This window comes from Danio rerio, chromosome 1, assembly GCF_049306965.1.
Source record: "Danio rerio strain Tuebingen ecotype United States chromosome 1, GRCz12tu, whole genome shotgun sequence".
Lineage (NCBI taxonomy): Eukaryota > Metazoa > Chordata > Actinopteri > Cypriniformes > Danionidae > Danio > Danio rerio.
Window position 1 is genome coordinate 23,467,926 of NC_133176.1, and position 16,618 is coordinate 23,484,543.

The 16,618-nt window shown below is 35.3% G+C and overlaps 1 protein-coding gene across 1 annotated transcript in view; it reads right to left on the reverse strand.

Annotated features, from left to right (window-relative positions):
- frmpd1a (FERM and PDZ domain containing 1a) overlaps window positions 1-16,618 on the reverse strand; it is a 51,858-nt gene that overhangs the window by 18,036 nt on the left and 17,204 nt on the right. The window contains exons 3-7 of the mRNA XM_005170936.5: window positions 9,173-9,310; window positions 8,905-9,068; window positions 4,620-4,722; window positions 2,793-2,838; window positions 1,150-1,254 (exon numbers count right to left, since the gene is read on the reverse strand). Of these exons, the coding sequence (XP_005170993.1) occupies window positions 1,150-1,254; window positions 2,793-2,838; window positions 4,620-4,722; window positions 8,905-9,068; window positions 9,173-9,273 (519 nt within the window). The 5' untranslated portion in view covers window positions 9,274-9,310. The remainder of the gene's footprint in view (window positions 1-1,149; window positions 1,255-2,792; window positions 2,839-4,619; window positions 4,723-8,904; window positions 9,069-9,172; window positions 9,311-16,618) is intronic.

Here is a 16,618-nt window from a genome sequence, read left to right on the forward strand (position 1 = left end):
CCGATCACTCAAACCACTTCAGGAGGTCGTCTGGGATGCATTCCAGAGGAAACTGGACAGGTCTAAATGCATCAGGCTACTGAAACCACATATGGAAATTTTGCTTCTCCCAAAACTGTATCAATAGCCCACGTTTTTTTGGCTATATGAACACCCGAAAACAGCGCAAATGCATACGCAATGAACTGACACAGCTGACAGTTTGAGATGTTTGTTTGACTCAAAATAAAACACATCAGTGATTCAGCATGTACATTTAATAATTTTAAAGAGGTTTAACAGATATTTACTAGGTTATAACCTTACATTTTGTTGTTTGTCTTGCTCTGTCTGGTGCAAACAGCAAATAGTGCTGTTAGAACACAGGACACAATGTAACCTGCTCACCTAATGTTTAAGTTCGTAATATTTATATTATTTGCTAATCAATAACCTCATATAGAACTCTATGAATCTGCATCTTTTTTCAGAGTCTGCTACTGTCCACCGGAGGTCATGGTCACATGCTTTGAGAGCCTTTCCGAATGAATGAAATAAGAGCTTTTCCACCAAGGCAACCATGAGTGTTTGAATATAAACTTGGCTAAAATGGCATTGGGTGGGTTAGCAGAACCAAACAAAGACATTGTTCTGGCACGTAACACATTTTCAAAGCAAAATATCTGACCCCAGCATTGTTTTTCAGATAAACAACAGTGTTTTCTTGGCATGTTGCTTTAATGTCTGCATACATTATGGTGTTTTATGCTTTAGAAGAGTCAAAAACTTAAATGCAGCACCTTTAAGTTGAGGGAAATGAACACTATTTAAATAAAAGGTTTACTCAGAAATGTAGAAATGTTTGAACTTTTGAGTTGTTTTATTAGGATGCACCATCTTAAGGCTGAAGCTGTATTATGCATTATGTCAGCATATCTGCACACAGATTATGATTAATGGATAATTGAATAATTAATAAATTACTGATAAATTGACTGAGATTTCACTTAAGACATGGTAGACTGCCAAAGCCTTTTCTCAGTGCCTCTCTATAATCAATATGCACATTTGTTCATGTTCTCTCCTTCATTTTCTTTATTAATCATTTTCTCTATCGAATTTGAATGTGAATGCTCCATAACACAGAGTAAATTAATAAATGCATCACACCTGTGAGTGACCGTTGACCACCACCTCCTCTGCAAACCTCACTTTAACAGGGTTGGACTTCAGCTTGGCTCTCTTCTCTGGAGTTATGAAGGACGACTTTGGTCCCTGAGACACAGCAGATAGAATTATGGCACAATGTATAGAGCAATTAGTAATGCAGCATATCAACAAACATTCAAAAATACAGGATTGCTTTGGCGATCATGTTATCTTGTGTTCTGAAATGATACCCTGATGTCTATGAGAGGATTCTGGGAGTTCATTTTTTGGTGACATTTTGATTACTTTAATTTAATTTAATTTTCTTTTCAGCTTAGTCCCTTTAATAACCAGGGGTCCAGCATATGTTTTACGCAGCGAATGCCTTTGCAGCTGCAACCTATCACTGGGAAACACCAATAAAGTTTCATTTGCACACACTATGGACAATTTAGCTTACTCAATTCACCTCATGTCTTTGGACTTTGTTTTGTTTGTACATTATATTAGGGCTGCACATTATTGGAAAAATCTGATATTGTTATATTTTATTTTTCTGTAGATCAAGTCAAATGTATTAGTTTTGTTTTAAATAAAATAGTAAAAATAATAATAAGGCAAAATTAAGAGTTTTTCCTTAAAACAATTCAAATTATCCAAGTGGTACTTACTGCAGAGCCACTTGGGCAGAGCTGAGCTCCAGCAAGGGGGAGCTTGAGCTCCGGCTCCTCTTTCCTTGCACTTCTTCTACAAGTGATGTTACTGGGTTTGGGGTTAGAGGTGGGGTGGATGTACGCATTAAAGCAGCTCATAGGAGGAGGGGTTGGAGCTCAAGCACCCTCTCATTGGAGCCCAAGTGGCTCTGCAGCGAACAGTGTCTCAAATTATCTGCAATGTAAGTAAAGTAATCTTGTTTTCACTTTAAAATGTAGACATTTGGACTAGGAACAAGACAAAAATTCAAGTAAAACCCAAGTTAAGAATGGGTTTTGTCTTGTAACATATCATATAATTTCTGTATAAATACAGATATTTAAATATAATTCTTTAGCTCCTGTTCAACTATAATCCAGACTTAACATTGCGCATATTGCAATGTGACTATTGTGGATGCGCACATTGCAATATCAATGCTCAAACAATATATTGTGCAGCCCTACACTATATACTAATTCAAATGCATGAACAGAATAAACCAAGTACTCAAATTTAATCTCTTTTACAAAAGAAAGAATGCTTCGAAAAAATATAATGTCATAATTGTATTAAAGATATTTTAAATTAATTATATAAGAAAACAACTTTAAACAACAACTCAATATAAAATATTATATCAAAGCATCATTGAAAAAACTAATGCTACATAATAAGCGAGCAAGCAATATGCAAACTTGTTTTTTTTAACATGTCTATTGCAATGAATGACATTTTAATATTTCCACCATAAAATATTGCATGCATAATTAATGTTAATTTCTTATTATTAAATACTTTATTTAATTATTCATTCATTCTTTCACTCATTTATTTCTATGCTGTCCTTTGCAGCCCACATGGTCATCATATCGGCTTGGTGCCATAATGCAGTCAAACACCACATCCTCCTGCCCATGCCCCAATGGAACAGTGAAAGAGAGAGAGTCTGTATGCACAAATATACTTACCAATGTATTTCTCAGGACAGTCAATATTACTGTGTTCTGACATTCTCTATAAACAAATGAAAATGAGTACAGTAGAATTAGTGGAACAGATGAAGCTAAAGTTTCTAAACTGAAAATACAAATTCTAATTAAATTTGGGCACACGAAAGTGATATAAAATACTGGGTAATACTGGACATTTGAGCAGTCAGATAAAGCAGATTTTGTAGACTCTGATAGGGTGAGTGTCAATCAGCTTTGTCATGAATCAGTAGACTGTTTACAGGAATTCAGTCATTGGTAAGGTCTTTGGTTCACCACTTTGGGACACTGGGCACAACATGGGAACATTCTCAATGTACAACATCAAGAGTAGAATTTATGAACAACAGCAGAACTGATCATGGCCACATTTTTATGTTTTAAAATTACATTAAATAGTTTAATGTTTTGAGGACCAGCAATATTTCAATCATTAATCGATTGTTAATGTTAGTTAGAATGTCATGTACTTGTCTAACAATGTTAATTTATGGTTAAATATTATATACATACAACAGTGTTTTTTTAAGTCTCTTGTATGTCCTTATTTTGGTAAGTTGGTTTAAGTTTTGTGCTTAAGCATTTCTGTTAAAGTCTGTGTTAAAATCTAAATTTAAATTGTTTATTTTGCTAGGGCACATTGTCATTGTTTCTGTAAACATTTAATCCACCTAAAATTAATCCATTAAAAACATGTTTGTTTTGGTAATCTTCAATACATTTTTGACTATTTGCTTCTGTGTTTGGAGAAACCATTGATGTTGGACGGCTTCAGCCATGATATTCCTAACCACAGCCCTCTTGCCATTAGTTAACTATGAGGCAAATATGTGCAAAAAGAAACCCCGACCCCTATTCAATATTCCGTTTCACGTGGAATTACATCAACATTCTAAAATAAAAGTCTAAAAAGAAATTTGCGTACCTCACTAACTTTAAGGGATTAACATTAAGCATTGATGCTCCATGATTCATGGTAAATTACAGGACTTTTCAGGAAGTTTTACTTTAATTCAGTTGAAGTTTATTTGTGTCACTATCACTATCACCAATGATCTAGCCTGTGCAGATCCCTGGAGAACATAAAAAATGAAATACAACTCCCAGAAGTTTTTGCACTCACACACCAGTTCCTAACTCCCCGTGGTTACACACACAGCTGGAAGCTCATGTTGGACTGATTACTAGGACTATAAAGACACCTTATTCACACACTCTTTGCTGAGTCTTGTAAACTGTAAGTGAGAATTTCATTTCCTTGTCCTGCTTTCCATATTTTTTGAGCTTTGTTTATTGTTTTATGTTGTTCTGTCACAACCTTTCACCTGTACTCTGACTCTGCTTTTGGATTATTTGCATGCTTCTGCATGTGCCTGTTTTGACCTTTGTCTGCCTGACGATTCTCTTAATAAACTGCATTTGGATCCTTACCTCTGTTGCAACCCAACTCATTACCATTTGTATATCGCTTTTTATAATAATTATTGTTTCAAAGCAGCTTTACAAGAAGTGCACATTATTACAGCAATGTTATTTGTAATGTATTAGTAGCCATAACTTTATTAGTTATTAATAACTTTCACTAATTAATTTAACTAATTACTAATAGTTTTTAACAGTTAGGAGGTTAAAAAGTTATAAAGTATAAAGGGGATGTCTATGTGTACATGTTCAATGGATTGAACGTTTCTGTGCACTAAAAAAAAATTCAATTTGGACAGCGCTTAAGATGTCTGAATCGCTGATCAGTGCCCTATTAAATGAGAGAGCTGATTGAGACACATCCATAGACACACAGTACCATACCTGATGATGTCAGCGGCCTGCTCTGTAGAAAGATCTTCAACAGTAATGTTGTTTATTTTGAAAAGTTGGTCACCAGGAACCAGCTTTCCATCAGCAGGGCCTCCTATTTAAAAAAAAAAAAGGCAATCGTTCATGACAATTTAGCTGTCAGTCTGTTTTAGAACTAAATTGTCATAATTTCCATTTTACCAAATTTGTTGTTCTAGTTAGTGGTTAGTTATTTGGCTGTGGGGTAACCAGATGGCTTCAGCTATTCTAGGGCTTCCTGCAGACACTTTAATGTGCCAAACCAGTCAGCCAAAATGTTGCTGTACATGGAGCCAACACAAAGGTTTCAACACTCAAACCTGTGATCGGGGATTATTTATAAATTTGTAATCTGGTTTTAAATTGCTATAGACCCTAACACTTTACATGAAAGGACCAATTGTTCTAATTATTAAACAAATCAAAGGGACAGCCTAACCAAAGATTGATAATTTAATCATTATTTACTCACTCTAATATAATAAAAAATAATATAAAAATGATGCGTGAACCATCCATTGTTTTTTACTGGAAAAATACATGCTGTAATTGTAAAATTGTAATGACGTGAATAAATCTGACCACAAAACCTGTTGATGTTTGTTAAAATTGAGATTAATATGTGATTTGGTCTTGCACTGATGTACGTTTATAGTATTGGACAATATTTAGGCAAGATATGATTATTTGAATATTTGGAATGTCTATAAATCAAAATATTGAGAATATCACTTATGTCCAAAATAAGTACTTATAATACTATACATTTATATTAAAAGTAATATGATAAGCAATGCCTATTAATAATCAAAAATTAAGTTTGGATATATTTACAGTTGGGCAACGCAGTGGCGCAGTAGGTAGTGCTGTCGCCTCAAAGCAAGAAGGTCACTGATTCGAGCTGTGGCTGTGTCAGTTGGCGTTTCTGTGTGGAGTTTGCATGTTCTCCCTGCGTTCGCGTGGGTTTCCCCCACAGTCCAAAGACATGCGGTACAGGTAAACTAATTTGCCTTGAATTGGCTAGGCTAAATTGTCTATAGTGTATAAATGTGAATGAGTGTGTATGGATGTTTCCCAGAAATGGGTTACAGCTGGAAGGGCATCCACTGGGTAAAACATATGTTGGGTAAGTAGGCGGTTCATTCCGCTGTGGCGATCCCAGATTAATAAAGTGATTAAGCCCAAAAGAAAATATATCAAATAATGAATTAATATATTTACAGTTGGAAATTTACCAAATGTTTTCATGGAACGTGATTGTTTTATTCTGATGATTTTTGGCATAAAAGAAAAATTTGTAATTTTGACCCAAATAATTCCCAAATTTCCCCAAAAATACCCATATGACTTAAGACCAGTCCAGAGTCATAAAAAACTATACAAATAAAAAAAAAATTAAGTGAACTATCCATACAACATTTTAACCTTTTGTTACTGTAATAATAAAGTAAAAAAAAAAGTTCAGTATATAAACAAAAGTTAAAGTCTTTAACGCGCTATATACACAGCTATAGTTTTTCAGCCAATGATGAACATTCTGTAAAAGGTTTAAAAGAAACTGTAATTTCAATAATCTCCTTATTTAATAAACATGTAGAAGAAAAAATTATATTTAATGCAGTGTTTCTTTTTTGGTCTTGGACTTTATATTGAATCTCAGCCAGGCAGTGAAGATCGCTGTTTTTTAAAGAAATTGAATGGCAATTAACCGGAAGCCCTAGGGCTAGCTGACTGAATTTAAAAGTCTGTGTGCAACTGTGCATATACCCCATTTGTTAGTAAATGTTTAGATAAATCGTTAATATTAATAAATGCTAATTAGTAGCGTTGTTCATTGTTAAGAAATAAAAGCTTATTGTAAAAGCAGGTGTTTTTTTATGTAACTACCTGTTTGAAACTATTTTTGAAGATTTAGAGTGATCTGGCTGAAGTTTCTTTGAACAATAAAAGTATTACGGCAATTTCCTTTATTTTTGCAATAATGGAACCTTGTTTTGTAGCTAATGCAATGTAGCTGTTTTATTGATTTTGATGAAGGCTTTGTGTGCTGTGTAATCAAAATGTATCTTACAAAATGTAAATCTTAGCAAGGTTTTTTTTTTAATCCGCAGTTTACGGCCAGTGGCTCTCTACCTGTTATCCTTGTAAATGTATTCACAGCATCTAATGGAAGCTTGTTGGAAGTCACACAGTTAAGCCTTGAAGGTAACCAAGTCCACCTGGCTAATATCAAGTGCTTAGCTTCAGTGTGTTCATTCCACGTGAGGAAGAGAGGCTGCCAATAGTTCAGAGCAGTATAGGCATTAAATTCAAAATATAATATATTATAGTGAATAATATTTTAAAAAGTCTGATTATTATATTCATTCATTCATTCATTCATTTTCTTTTCGGTTTAGTCTCTTTATTAATCAGGGGTCACCACCGCAGAATGAACCGACAACTTATTCAGCATATTTTTACACAGCGGATGCCCTCCCACCCGCAACCCAACATTGGGAAACACCCATACACTTTTTCATTCACACACATACACTATAGCAAATTTAGTTTATTCAGTTCATTTATAGCGCATGTCTTTGGACTGTGGGGGAAACTGGAGCATCTGGAGTAAACCCACACGAACACAGTAGAACATGCAAACTCCACATAGAAATGCAAACTGTGTGACCCACACGTGTGACCCACTGCGCCACAGTGACGTCCTAATTATTTTATATACATATATAATAATTATATACACACCTGTGATAAAATCCTGTCCTTAATATTAATACAAATTTTGAATGATTAATTAGATCAATATTTTCTAAATGACCTTTGTTATTAATACAAGGTTAGAAAATCTACACTAGTGGTCACTAAACTTGTTCCTGGAGGGCCGGTGTCCAGCAGATTTTAGCTCCAACTTTAATTAAACACAAAAGATCAACCTAATGAAAAGCCTGATCTAAACACTCTAGCAGTGAAAAACCCCACTGTGCCTTTAACAAAATAAGAGAAAAATTACAAATAGCATGCTATTTTTATTTACTTCTGTCTAGACATGGGACGATAAACAGTTTCAAGGTTTACCGCAGTTTGAAAGAGTCAAGGTTTTAAAACCGCTAGAATTTTCTGATATAACGTTCCTAAAGTATTTGTACAGTTTTTATTTTTTATTTTTTTGCAACTATTTTATTTAGTTTGTTAGGGCAACAGTATCTCCAGCAGAAAATGACCACCCGCATCAAAAGCTACTGTTCCAAAATATTCAAACTGTTAAAATATATATAAATAAAATAAAATATAATAAAATAAAACATATTGTGTTCAACGGAGGAAAAGTTTTTTTTTTTTTTTTAAAAGAACATATTTTAGAGTAGTACAACACCATAATACTGTGATATTTTTATCCAAGGTTATCATACGTTACAATCTTGTACAATGTCTTGCGGCCCATGTCTGTCCTGAGTCATACATTTTACATAAAATGTTTACATATCCAAGACAAAATTGTTTAAAAATATTGTTAAAAGTTTGTTAACCCTTGCTTATATCTTGGAATAACTAAAAAAAGGGATTGAGAAAAACTGTAGGTTCCTGGGGGGTGAAAACTTTTAAACAGGTTGAAGATGTCTAGTTTTTTCTTACTTTGTTGAAATATCATTTAGTACTTTAGTACATTTATTTCCCTTCAGAAATAACAGAAAATACTTGCATGTTTGGCAAAAGACAAATTAAGTACTATTTACCTTGATCCTCAAATTCCAATTTTTTTTACCCCCTGTTCTTAATGCATAATGTTTCCTTCTGGACCATCAGTGAGGGTTTGAACAGTTGTATTTAAGACACTCAGTTGTTTAATTGTCAGTTGTTTAATAAAAAGAGCAAAAAGATGGATCTGAAAATCATAATCACTGCTGTAAAGGGTTCAAATATGCAAAGATTCCGGAAAACTGAGGCATTTGCAGGACAAGGAGGATATGTCTGAAGAACAGCAAAACAAAGGTCTCGTAAACATAGAAAAACCAAGTTTTAAAACTTCAGAGGTTATTTTATTAATTTTTGTCATTTATTTATTGTCTTGTCAATTATATATGTAAATATCTTTTATGTAATATTTCTTATTCAGAACAGTACTCGACAAAATAATAATAATAATAATAATATGCAGTTTGCATGACATCTCTTGTTAAACTTATTAACATGCTGCTTGAAGGTTTACAAACTTACTGCAATATATTAACAAAATATGATGATTGTGTGTGTGATGTACCTTCTGTCACGTCCAGCACCTGTGGTGGAGTGTGTGTTGATACAGTAAAACCATGGGAGTTAAGGGTGGAGTCAAGAGGGATTTTAACAGTGACTCGAAGAGTGCAGCTCCTCTGCTCCTGAGAGCCATTGTCAGTAACCTGTCCATCTTCTAATACACGCTCTCTGTGTACAGACAGTGTGTGTGAGAGGGAGATACAGTAATCTTGTTTAAATACAAAATAAAAGAAAATGTTTTACACCATACAATGTAAGAAAGTAAGTGTTACCGGCTGATGGACTCTCTGGAGCGGCGAAGCCAGCGTCCCACCACCTGCTCTACTCTGCTGGTCCTGCGAGATGGTGAGCGACTGCGGTCCCGCTCCTCCATTTAGCTAAACACTGAGTAAAAGCTCACCATTGGACCACTAAGTAGTGAAAAGAAAAAGGGTAAACATTAAAATATTTCAATTTACCTTTCAATCAACATCTATCCATCCATCTACACAGTAAAAAATGCTGGGTTTCACCTAATTACTTCATGTTGTCCCAACACAAACCGATTAAGTTAAATTACTTTAAAAAATTTAAGTGAATTGAACATAAAACAATTAAGTTGTCCTATCTATCTATCTATCTATCTATCTATCTATCTATCTATCTATCTATCTATCTATCTATCTATCTATCTATCTATCTATCTATCTATCTATCTATCTATCTATCTATCTATCTATCTATCTATCTATCTATCTATCTGTTTGTCTGTCTGTCTGTCTAATTTATTTATCTGTTTGTCTGTCTAATCCGTCCATCCATCCATCCGTCCGTCCGTCCGTCCGTCCGTCCGTCCGTCCGTCCGTCCGTCCGTCCGTCCGTCCGTCCGTCCGTCCGTCCGTCCGTCTGTCTATCTATCTATCTATCTATCTATCTATCTATCTATCTATCTATCTATCTATCTATCTATCTATCTATCTATCTATCTATCTATCTCTGTTTGTCTGTCTGTCTGTCTGTCTAATCTGTCCGTCCGTCCGTCCGTCCGTCCGTCCGTCCGTCCGTCCGTCCGTCCGTCCGTCCGTCTGTCTATCTATCTATCTATCTATCTATCTATCGATCGATCGATCGATCGATCTATCTATCTATCTATCTATCTATCTATCTATCTATCTATCTATCTATCTATCTATCTATCTATCTATCTATCTATCTATCTATCTATCTATCTATCTATCTATCTATCTATCTATCTATCTATCTATCTATCTATCTATCTATCTATCCGTCTTTCTTAATAAGTAGATTAATTGATTAATAGTTATAACAAATTAACATTATATATCTTAAAGAATTTATTTCGTTTGATTTATGGGGGAAGGTGGGTTCAGAACAAACAATGTTTTTTTTTGTTTTTTTTTTGAAAATTTTACTTTCATTTACAGAAGACATCACTATTCAGGGTAACAACAATAGTTTATGTAATTAAAAACAAACTTGTTAAGTATATTTAGTTTACGAATGATATCCCTAAAACCATTTGATATTAATCCTTCGTCAGCAAGATGTTATTAATTTAAATACAATTTCAATACAACCCATAACAGACAATACTGAATGTGGAAATTATTGAAATAGTTTAAAATCTGAAGAAATCTTCAAATATTTTAGATCAAAGGTCATTAAATAACAACAGGTTATATGCTGTATATATGTTTTAATTTCTAATGTATGGTCTTTTAATCTCTGCAAAAAGCCGATATAATATCTCCTTTGGTCAATTAACTAAGCAAAATAAGCAAAATTGTATGTAAATGGTGCACATCTGTGACTGTTTATAACATTTCTCTACCCACATCCTGTATCATCATATAGGACAACACTTATTCAGGTTGAGCATTTACAGTATACTCATAATGGGCAAGCAATATTGTGTGTGCAGCAGTACTGATAATGTGTGGTCACCTTATTTTTTTATTACAGTGCTATAAAAGATTGTTTTTATGATGCAGTTTTTTTATATATTGTGTTCATGTTGCAGCATTGCTTTTGATGAAGGGTGCTTGTATCAAATATGCCCCACTAGGGAATGTGAGAGACAATCTGGAGCCACATGGTCAAAAGAGAAGGATCAACAAAGACAAAGAGGCAAATAAAATAAACTGTGACAAAAAAAAGCGAGAGGGAGATCTCAGGAGATCATGAGTCATGAACACATTATGTTCTCAAATTTCACAGGATTGTGATCTCACTTTACATTTTTTTACTGCTGTCGGCCTCGTTATCACTGCTGCAAACATCATATCAAAGGCTAGCATAATTCTGACTGGATGCGCAATAGTAACATGCCCACATTTACAACACCCTTGAAATAATTATATGCTTAAAAAGCTAAACCAACCAGTAACATTACAACCATTAATTCATTGAGTATCGCATTATGGTACAAATGTCTCATGAGAATGTCTCACATTCACTGCTCCTGGATGGTGGAATGATCTTTATACCCTATCTCAAAATGCTGGATCACTGACAGACTTAAAGAGATAACTGATCTCTTTTGTGACCATTTGACAACTCTACCCAACTCCAACTCTTTTTTTGTAGAATAAAATTGACATAATCAGGCAGATGCATGCATGGACATATACCTAGGTAAAAACCTTACATATAAATAAAATTGTGAAGTTAGCACATGTACAGTGCATTTGGAAAGTATTCATAGTGCTTTAATTTTTCCACATTTTAAATGTAACAGCCTTAATCAAAAATGGATTAAATTAATTTATTTCCTCAAACTTCACACACACAATACCCCATAATGACAATGTTAAAAAAAATTTTTTAATTGTTTATTTAAAAAAAAAAAATCACAGTTCCATAAGTATTCACAGTCTTTGCCATGAAGCTCTAAATTGAGCTCAGGTACATTCTGTTTCCACAGATCACTCTTGAGATGATTCAGCAGCTTTACTGGAGTTCACCTGTGGTAAATTCAGTTGATTGGACATAATATGAAAAGGCATACACCTGTCTATATAATGACCCGTTTCCACTCGGTGGTACGTTACAGTACGGTACGGTTTGGTATGCTTTTATGGCTGTTTCCATTGTCAAAAGGCATACCAAACCGTACCGTACCATTTTTTCGGCACCCTTTCGAAAGGGTACCAAACACGAGAAAGGGTACCAAAAGGCGGAGCTAGACTAGAGAAACGTCATTCGCTTACACAACAAGCCAGAATGAAAACAATAGAGCTGCCCTGTTTAAAACACACAGCTGAGAGATCTTTTACAGCTCAAATACATATAATAATGAGCCATGGTCGACCCGGGCTCAAACAAACCTTGTCGTCATCTTGATGAACAGCCACAAAGCCAAAAAGAAGAGCACGTTTACCCTGTGCCTCTCAGTTTTTCACGAGCCAGTCTGAAGCACCAGCGGTTTCGCTTTCATGCTTGCACTCACGTACGCGTCTATATCTGAAATAACAAACTTCTTGAGCTGATGATAATAACGTGCGCTTGATTATTGACATGCTTTTGAAACCCGATCCTGTCGGAGACTGACAAACACGAAAGTGACGAATTCAAAAAGAAAAGGACAATTGCGAGAGTGAAGCGCGAACAAAGGAGAAGCCTGACAAAACTCAGGAGCAAATTGTTTCAGCAACCTGAATCACGAAAAAACTGCCATGTTTATCATCGCCTTCTGGACTATTACAAATTCGGAATGACATAATTACTCTCTAACAGGGGTCACATGTGCTAATGAAGATTAAAGACATAGATGAGAGATTTGCACTGACTGTGGGCTATGTTGCGTGATGGTTATGAACCTAAATAAGGACTAAATGTTTGCTGTGTGTAGTTATTCTGTAGTTAGTAACATATCGGAGACTGTATATGTGTTCATATTGGCTGCATTTATATATTTATTTTAATTATTGGAGACGTTACAGTAGGTAGTATTTATTTTAGTCATTGATATGCAGTTATAATCAAATCATGTTCATAGAAAGGTTAGTCGTAAACATTTATAAACAAGTATTTATGTGTATAAAGCATCTGTTTTGTGAGAAGTGCTTCTCATATGATTTGTGGACAACCTGTACAGCTTTACTGTTGACATTTATTCGAGTGAGAATGACATCGATTGTAACTCTCTGTCGTACACCACGCCCACCAAAAGTGTACCCTTGGTAGTGGAAACGCAACCCTGATAAAGGTGACCCGTACCGAACCGTACCGTACTGTACCACTCAAGTGGAAATGAGCCATAAGGTCTCAGGGTTGACAGTGCATCTCAAAGCACATACCAAGCATGAAGACAAAGGAATTGTCTGTAGACCTCCCAGACAGGATTGTCTACAAGGCTGAGGAAAGTTACAGAATAATTCTGCTGCTCTGTCAGTTCCTATGAGCACATTGGCCTCCATCATCCGTAAGTGGAAGATGTTTGAAATAACAAGACTCTTCCTAGAGCTGGCCGGCCATTTAAGCTGAGTGATCAGGGGGGAAGGACCTTAGTCAGGGAGGTGATCAATAACCCGATGGTCAATCTGTCTGAGCTCCAGCGTTCTTCTGTGGAGAGAAGAAAATCTTACAGAAGGACAACCATCTGTGCAGCAATCCACCAATCAGGCCTGTATGGTAGAGTAGCCAGATGGAATCCACTCACCGCCTGGAATTTGCCAAAAGGCAAGAAACAAAATTCTCTGGTCTGTTGAGACTACAATTTTACTTTTTGGAGTGAATGCCAGGCATTACTTCTCGGAGAAAACCAGGCACCGCTCATCACCAGGCTAATACCATCCCTACAGTGGAGCATGGTGGTGGCATCATGCTGTGGGGATGTTTTTCAGCAGCAGGAACTGGAAAACTAGTCTGGATAGAAAGAAAGATGAATGCAGAAAGAGACATCCTAATTGAAAACCTGCTTCAGAGTGCTCTTGACCACAGACAGGGGCGACGGTTCATCTTCCAGCAGGACAATGACCCAAATCACACCGCCAAAATATCAATGGCTTCACAACAACTCGGTTAATGTCCTCGAGTGGCCCAGTTAGACCCAAGACCTAAATCCTATTGAACATTTCTGGAGAGATCTGAAAATGGCCGTACCATCGCTTCCCGTCCAAGCTGATAGAGTTTAAGAGGTACTGTGAAGAGAAATGGGCAAAAATTCCCAAAGACAGGTGTGCCAAGCTTGTGGCATCATATTCAAAAAGACTTAAGGCTTAATTTCAAAAAATCTTTTTCACATTGTCATTATGGAGTATTGTGTGTGGAATTTTGGAAATAAATTAATTTAATCCATTTTGGAATAAGGCTGTAACATAAATAAATGTGGAAAAAGTGAAGCGCTATGAACACTTTCCAGATGCACTGTAAGTGAAGCTGAAGTGGATATGTGTACATTAAATTAATTACATTTAATTAATTAATTAATTAATTAATATATGTATTTCATTAATCGGTGTCTTTATTATATGCTCATCCTGTAATAAATGAATTTAGTTCTTCATGAGTACTTATCACAACATATGATTATCCACATGTTAAGGTTAGCCTTAATTAAAACATAGTAATAAACTTTTATTGTAAAGTGCACCGCTGTTTATGTAATCGTACAATGAATACACTTCAATTAAGAAGCTGTTTTTCTGCCAATTTAATCAAATGTATTTTTAAATAACTAAACCACAATGTCTAAGCATAACAATTCTTTTAACACAAAAAGGAGAAACTCAATAGCAAAAAATAGAAATAACAATTTCTTTTCTGAAGAGTTTCCAAAACAGTTTGTACCTCAGGCAGTTTGAATTATGAATAAGGAAAACACCCTTGACCATGATGCACCTGCCTTTTTTTCCACATTACTGCAACAAATCGGTTTCTGGTCTAATGTACTTTTCCAGTTATTGTTTTATTGTTGCCTGATTAAATATTAATCTTATTTAATAATAAATTATAACATATACAGAGCAATCCCACCAAAGCAGGTGTTCCCTAAAAATGGCATTTATAGATTCCTTATTTTAGTTTTCTAAAGGAAAATAGGCATAGTTCACCCAAAAATAAAAATTGAATTATACTATTTACTTTTTTTGTTCACAAAAGAAAATGTTTTAAAAAATGTTGGAAATTGCTAGCTACTCACATCCATTCAGTCATTCATTTTCTTTTTTGCTAAGTCCCTTTATTAATCTGGGGTCCCCACAGCGCAATAAACTGCCAACTTATCCAGCACATGTTTTACGCAGCAGATGCCCTTCCAGCTGCAACCCATCACTGGGAACTGACATTCATAATACGAAGTAAAAAAACATGTGGAAGTCAATATCAGTCAGTTTCCAACATTTTTTAAAATTATCTTTTGAGCTAACTCGCCCGTTAAAGGGGACCAATTATGCTAATTTCTACAAGATATAAAATAAGTCCCTGGAGTGTGTATGTAAAATTTCAGCTCAAAATATCCAACAAAATAATGTTAACTCTGTTAAACTGCCCTTTTTAGGTGTTGGTCCTAATTGTGCCATTTTGGTGATTGTCGCTTTAAATTCAAATGACATTGTGCTCCCTGTACGCTTTTCAAAAGAGGGCGGAGCTACAACCTATGCTAATGAGGGAGAGATCGTCACTTATGGGTGGAGCTTTCCCCATCTGATGACATGCACAAAAGTAGAATGTCAATCAAAATGTTTCTGCAAACTACTTTTATGAAGCGTGATTACAAAATATTTAAATATTGATTTTTTACTATTAGAGGCTGGTTATATTGGCAGACTGTTGACACACAACTGTGTTTTCACCCCTTATAAAAGTATTCTTTTGCGTAATAGCCCGTTTAAGAACAATAAAATCTCCTCTCCTTTTTTCATCTAGAGCAAGAGTCCCCAAACTCAGTCCTGGCGGGCCGATGTCCTTCAGATTTTTAGCTGCAACTTGCCTCAACACATCTACATGGATGTTTCTAAAAAGCCTAGTAAAAGCTTGATTAGCTAGTGCAGGTGTCTGATTGTGGTTTGAACTAAACTTTGCAGGACACCGACCCTCCAGGATCAAGTTTGGGCACCCCTGATCTAGAGGATGAAGCACTACATATTGTTGAGGTTTTTATACAGAAACTAATTTTTTAGCCCTACTTTATATATATATTAATCATGTTTCAGTACACTCTTAATCAATAAATATCTTCTGTACATATGGCCTAATATCACTGCAAGATCAGGAGCCACTGAAAGACCTTAGGATTATATTATATACTAAAGACGGAGGGATTCAATTATGAGTTGGAGTCTGTGAACTGCTAGATCCCTCAAATGGAGCCAGGAATTAAATCTATGTTGTAGCATTGAGATACAGGCCCACATTCACTGAATTTCACAATGAACATTTCAGCTTACTGCTTTCTCTCTCTCTCTCACTCTGTCTCTCTCTCCTCTCTCTCTATTAGATTAGTGGCCTGTAGAGTGGGGTTTAATTCCCCCTCACGCCCATGTTCCCTCATAAAAAAAGGTCTGCACATGCTCTCTCTAAGAGAAATAATGGCTGTATTCTACCATTAGCATGGGCAGCTAACACTAATGGCTAGGTTGAACTACTTAACGTACAGTAAGAATGGTCTACAACTTATACACATTGACCATTCAAGACATGTTACATAAGAGATGAGCGGTGTTTTATATATACAAAGCCTCTCTTTAGTGTTTACCTTTAGCTAGGGTTACCACTTT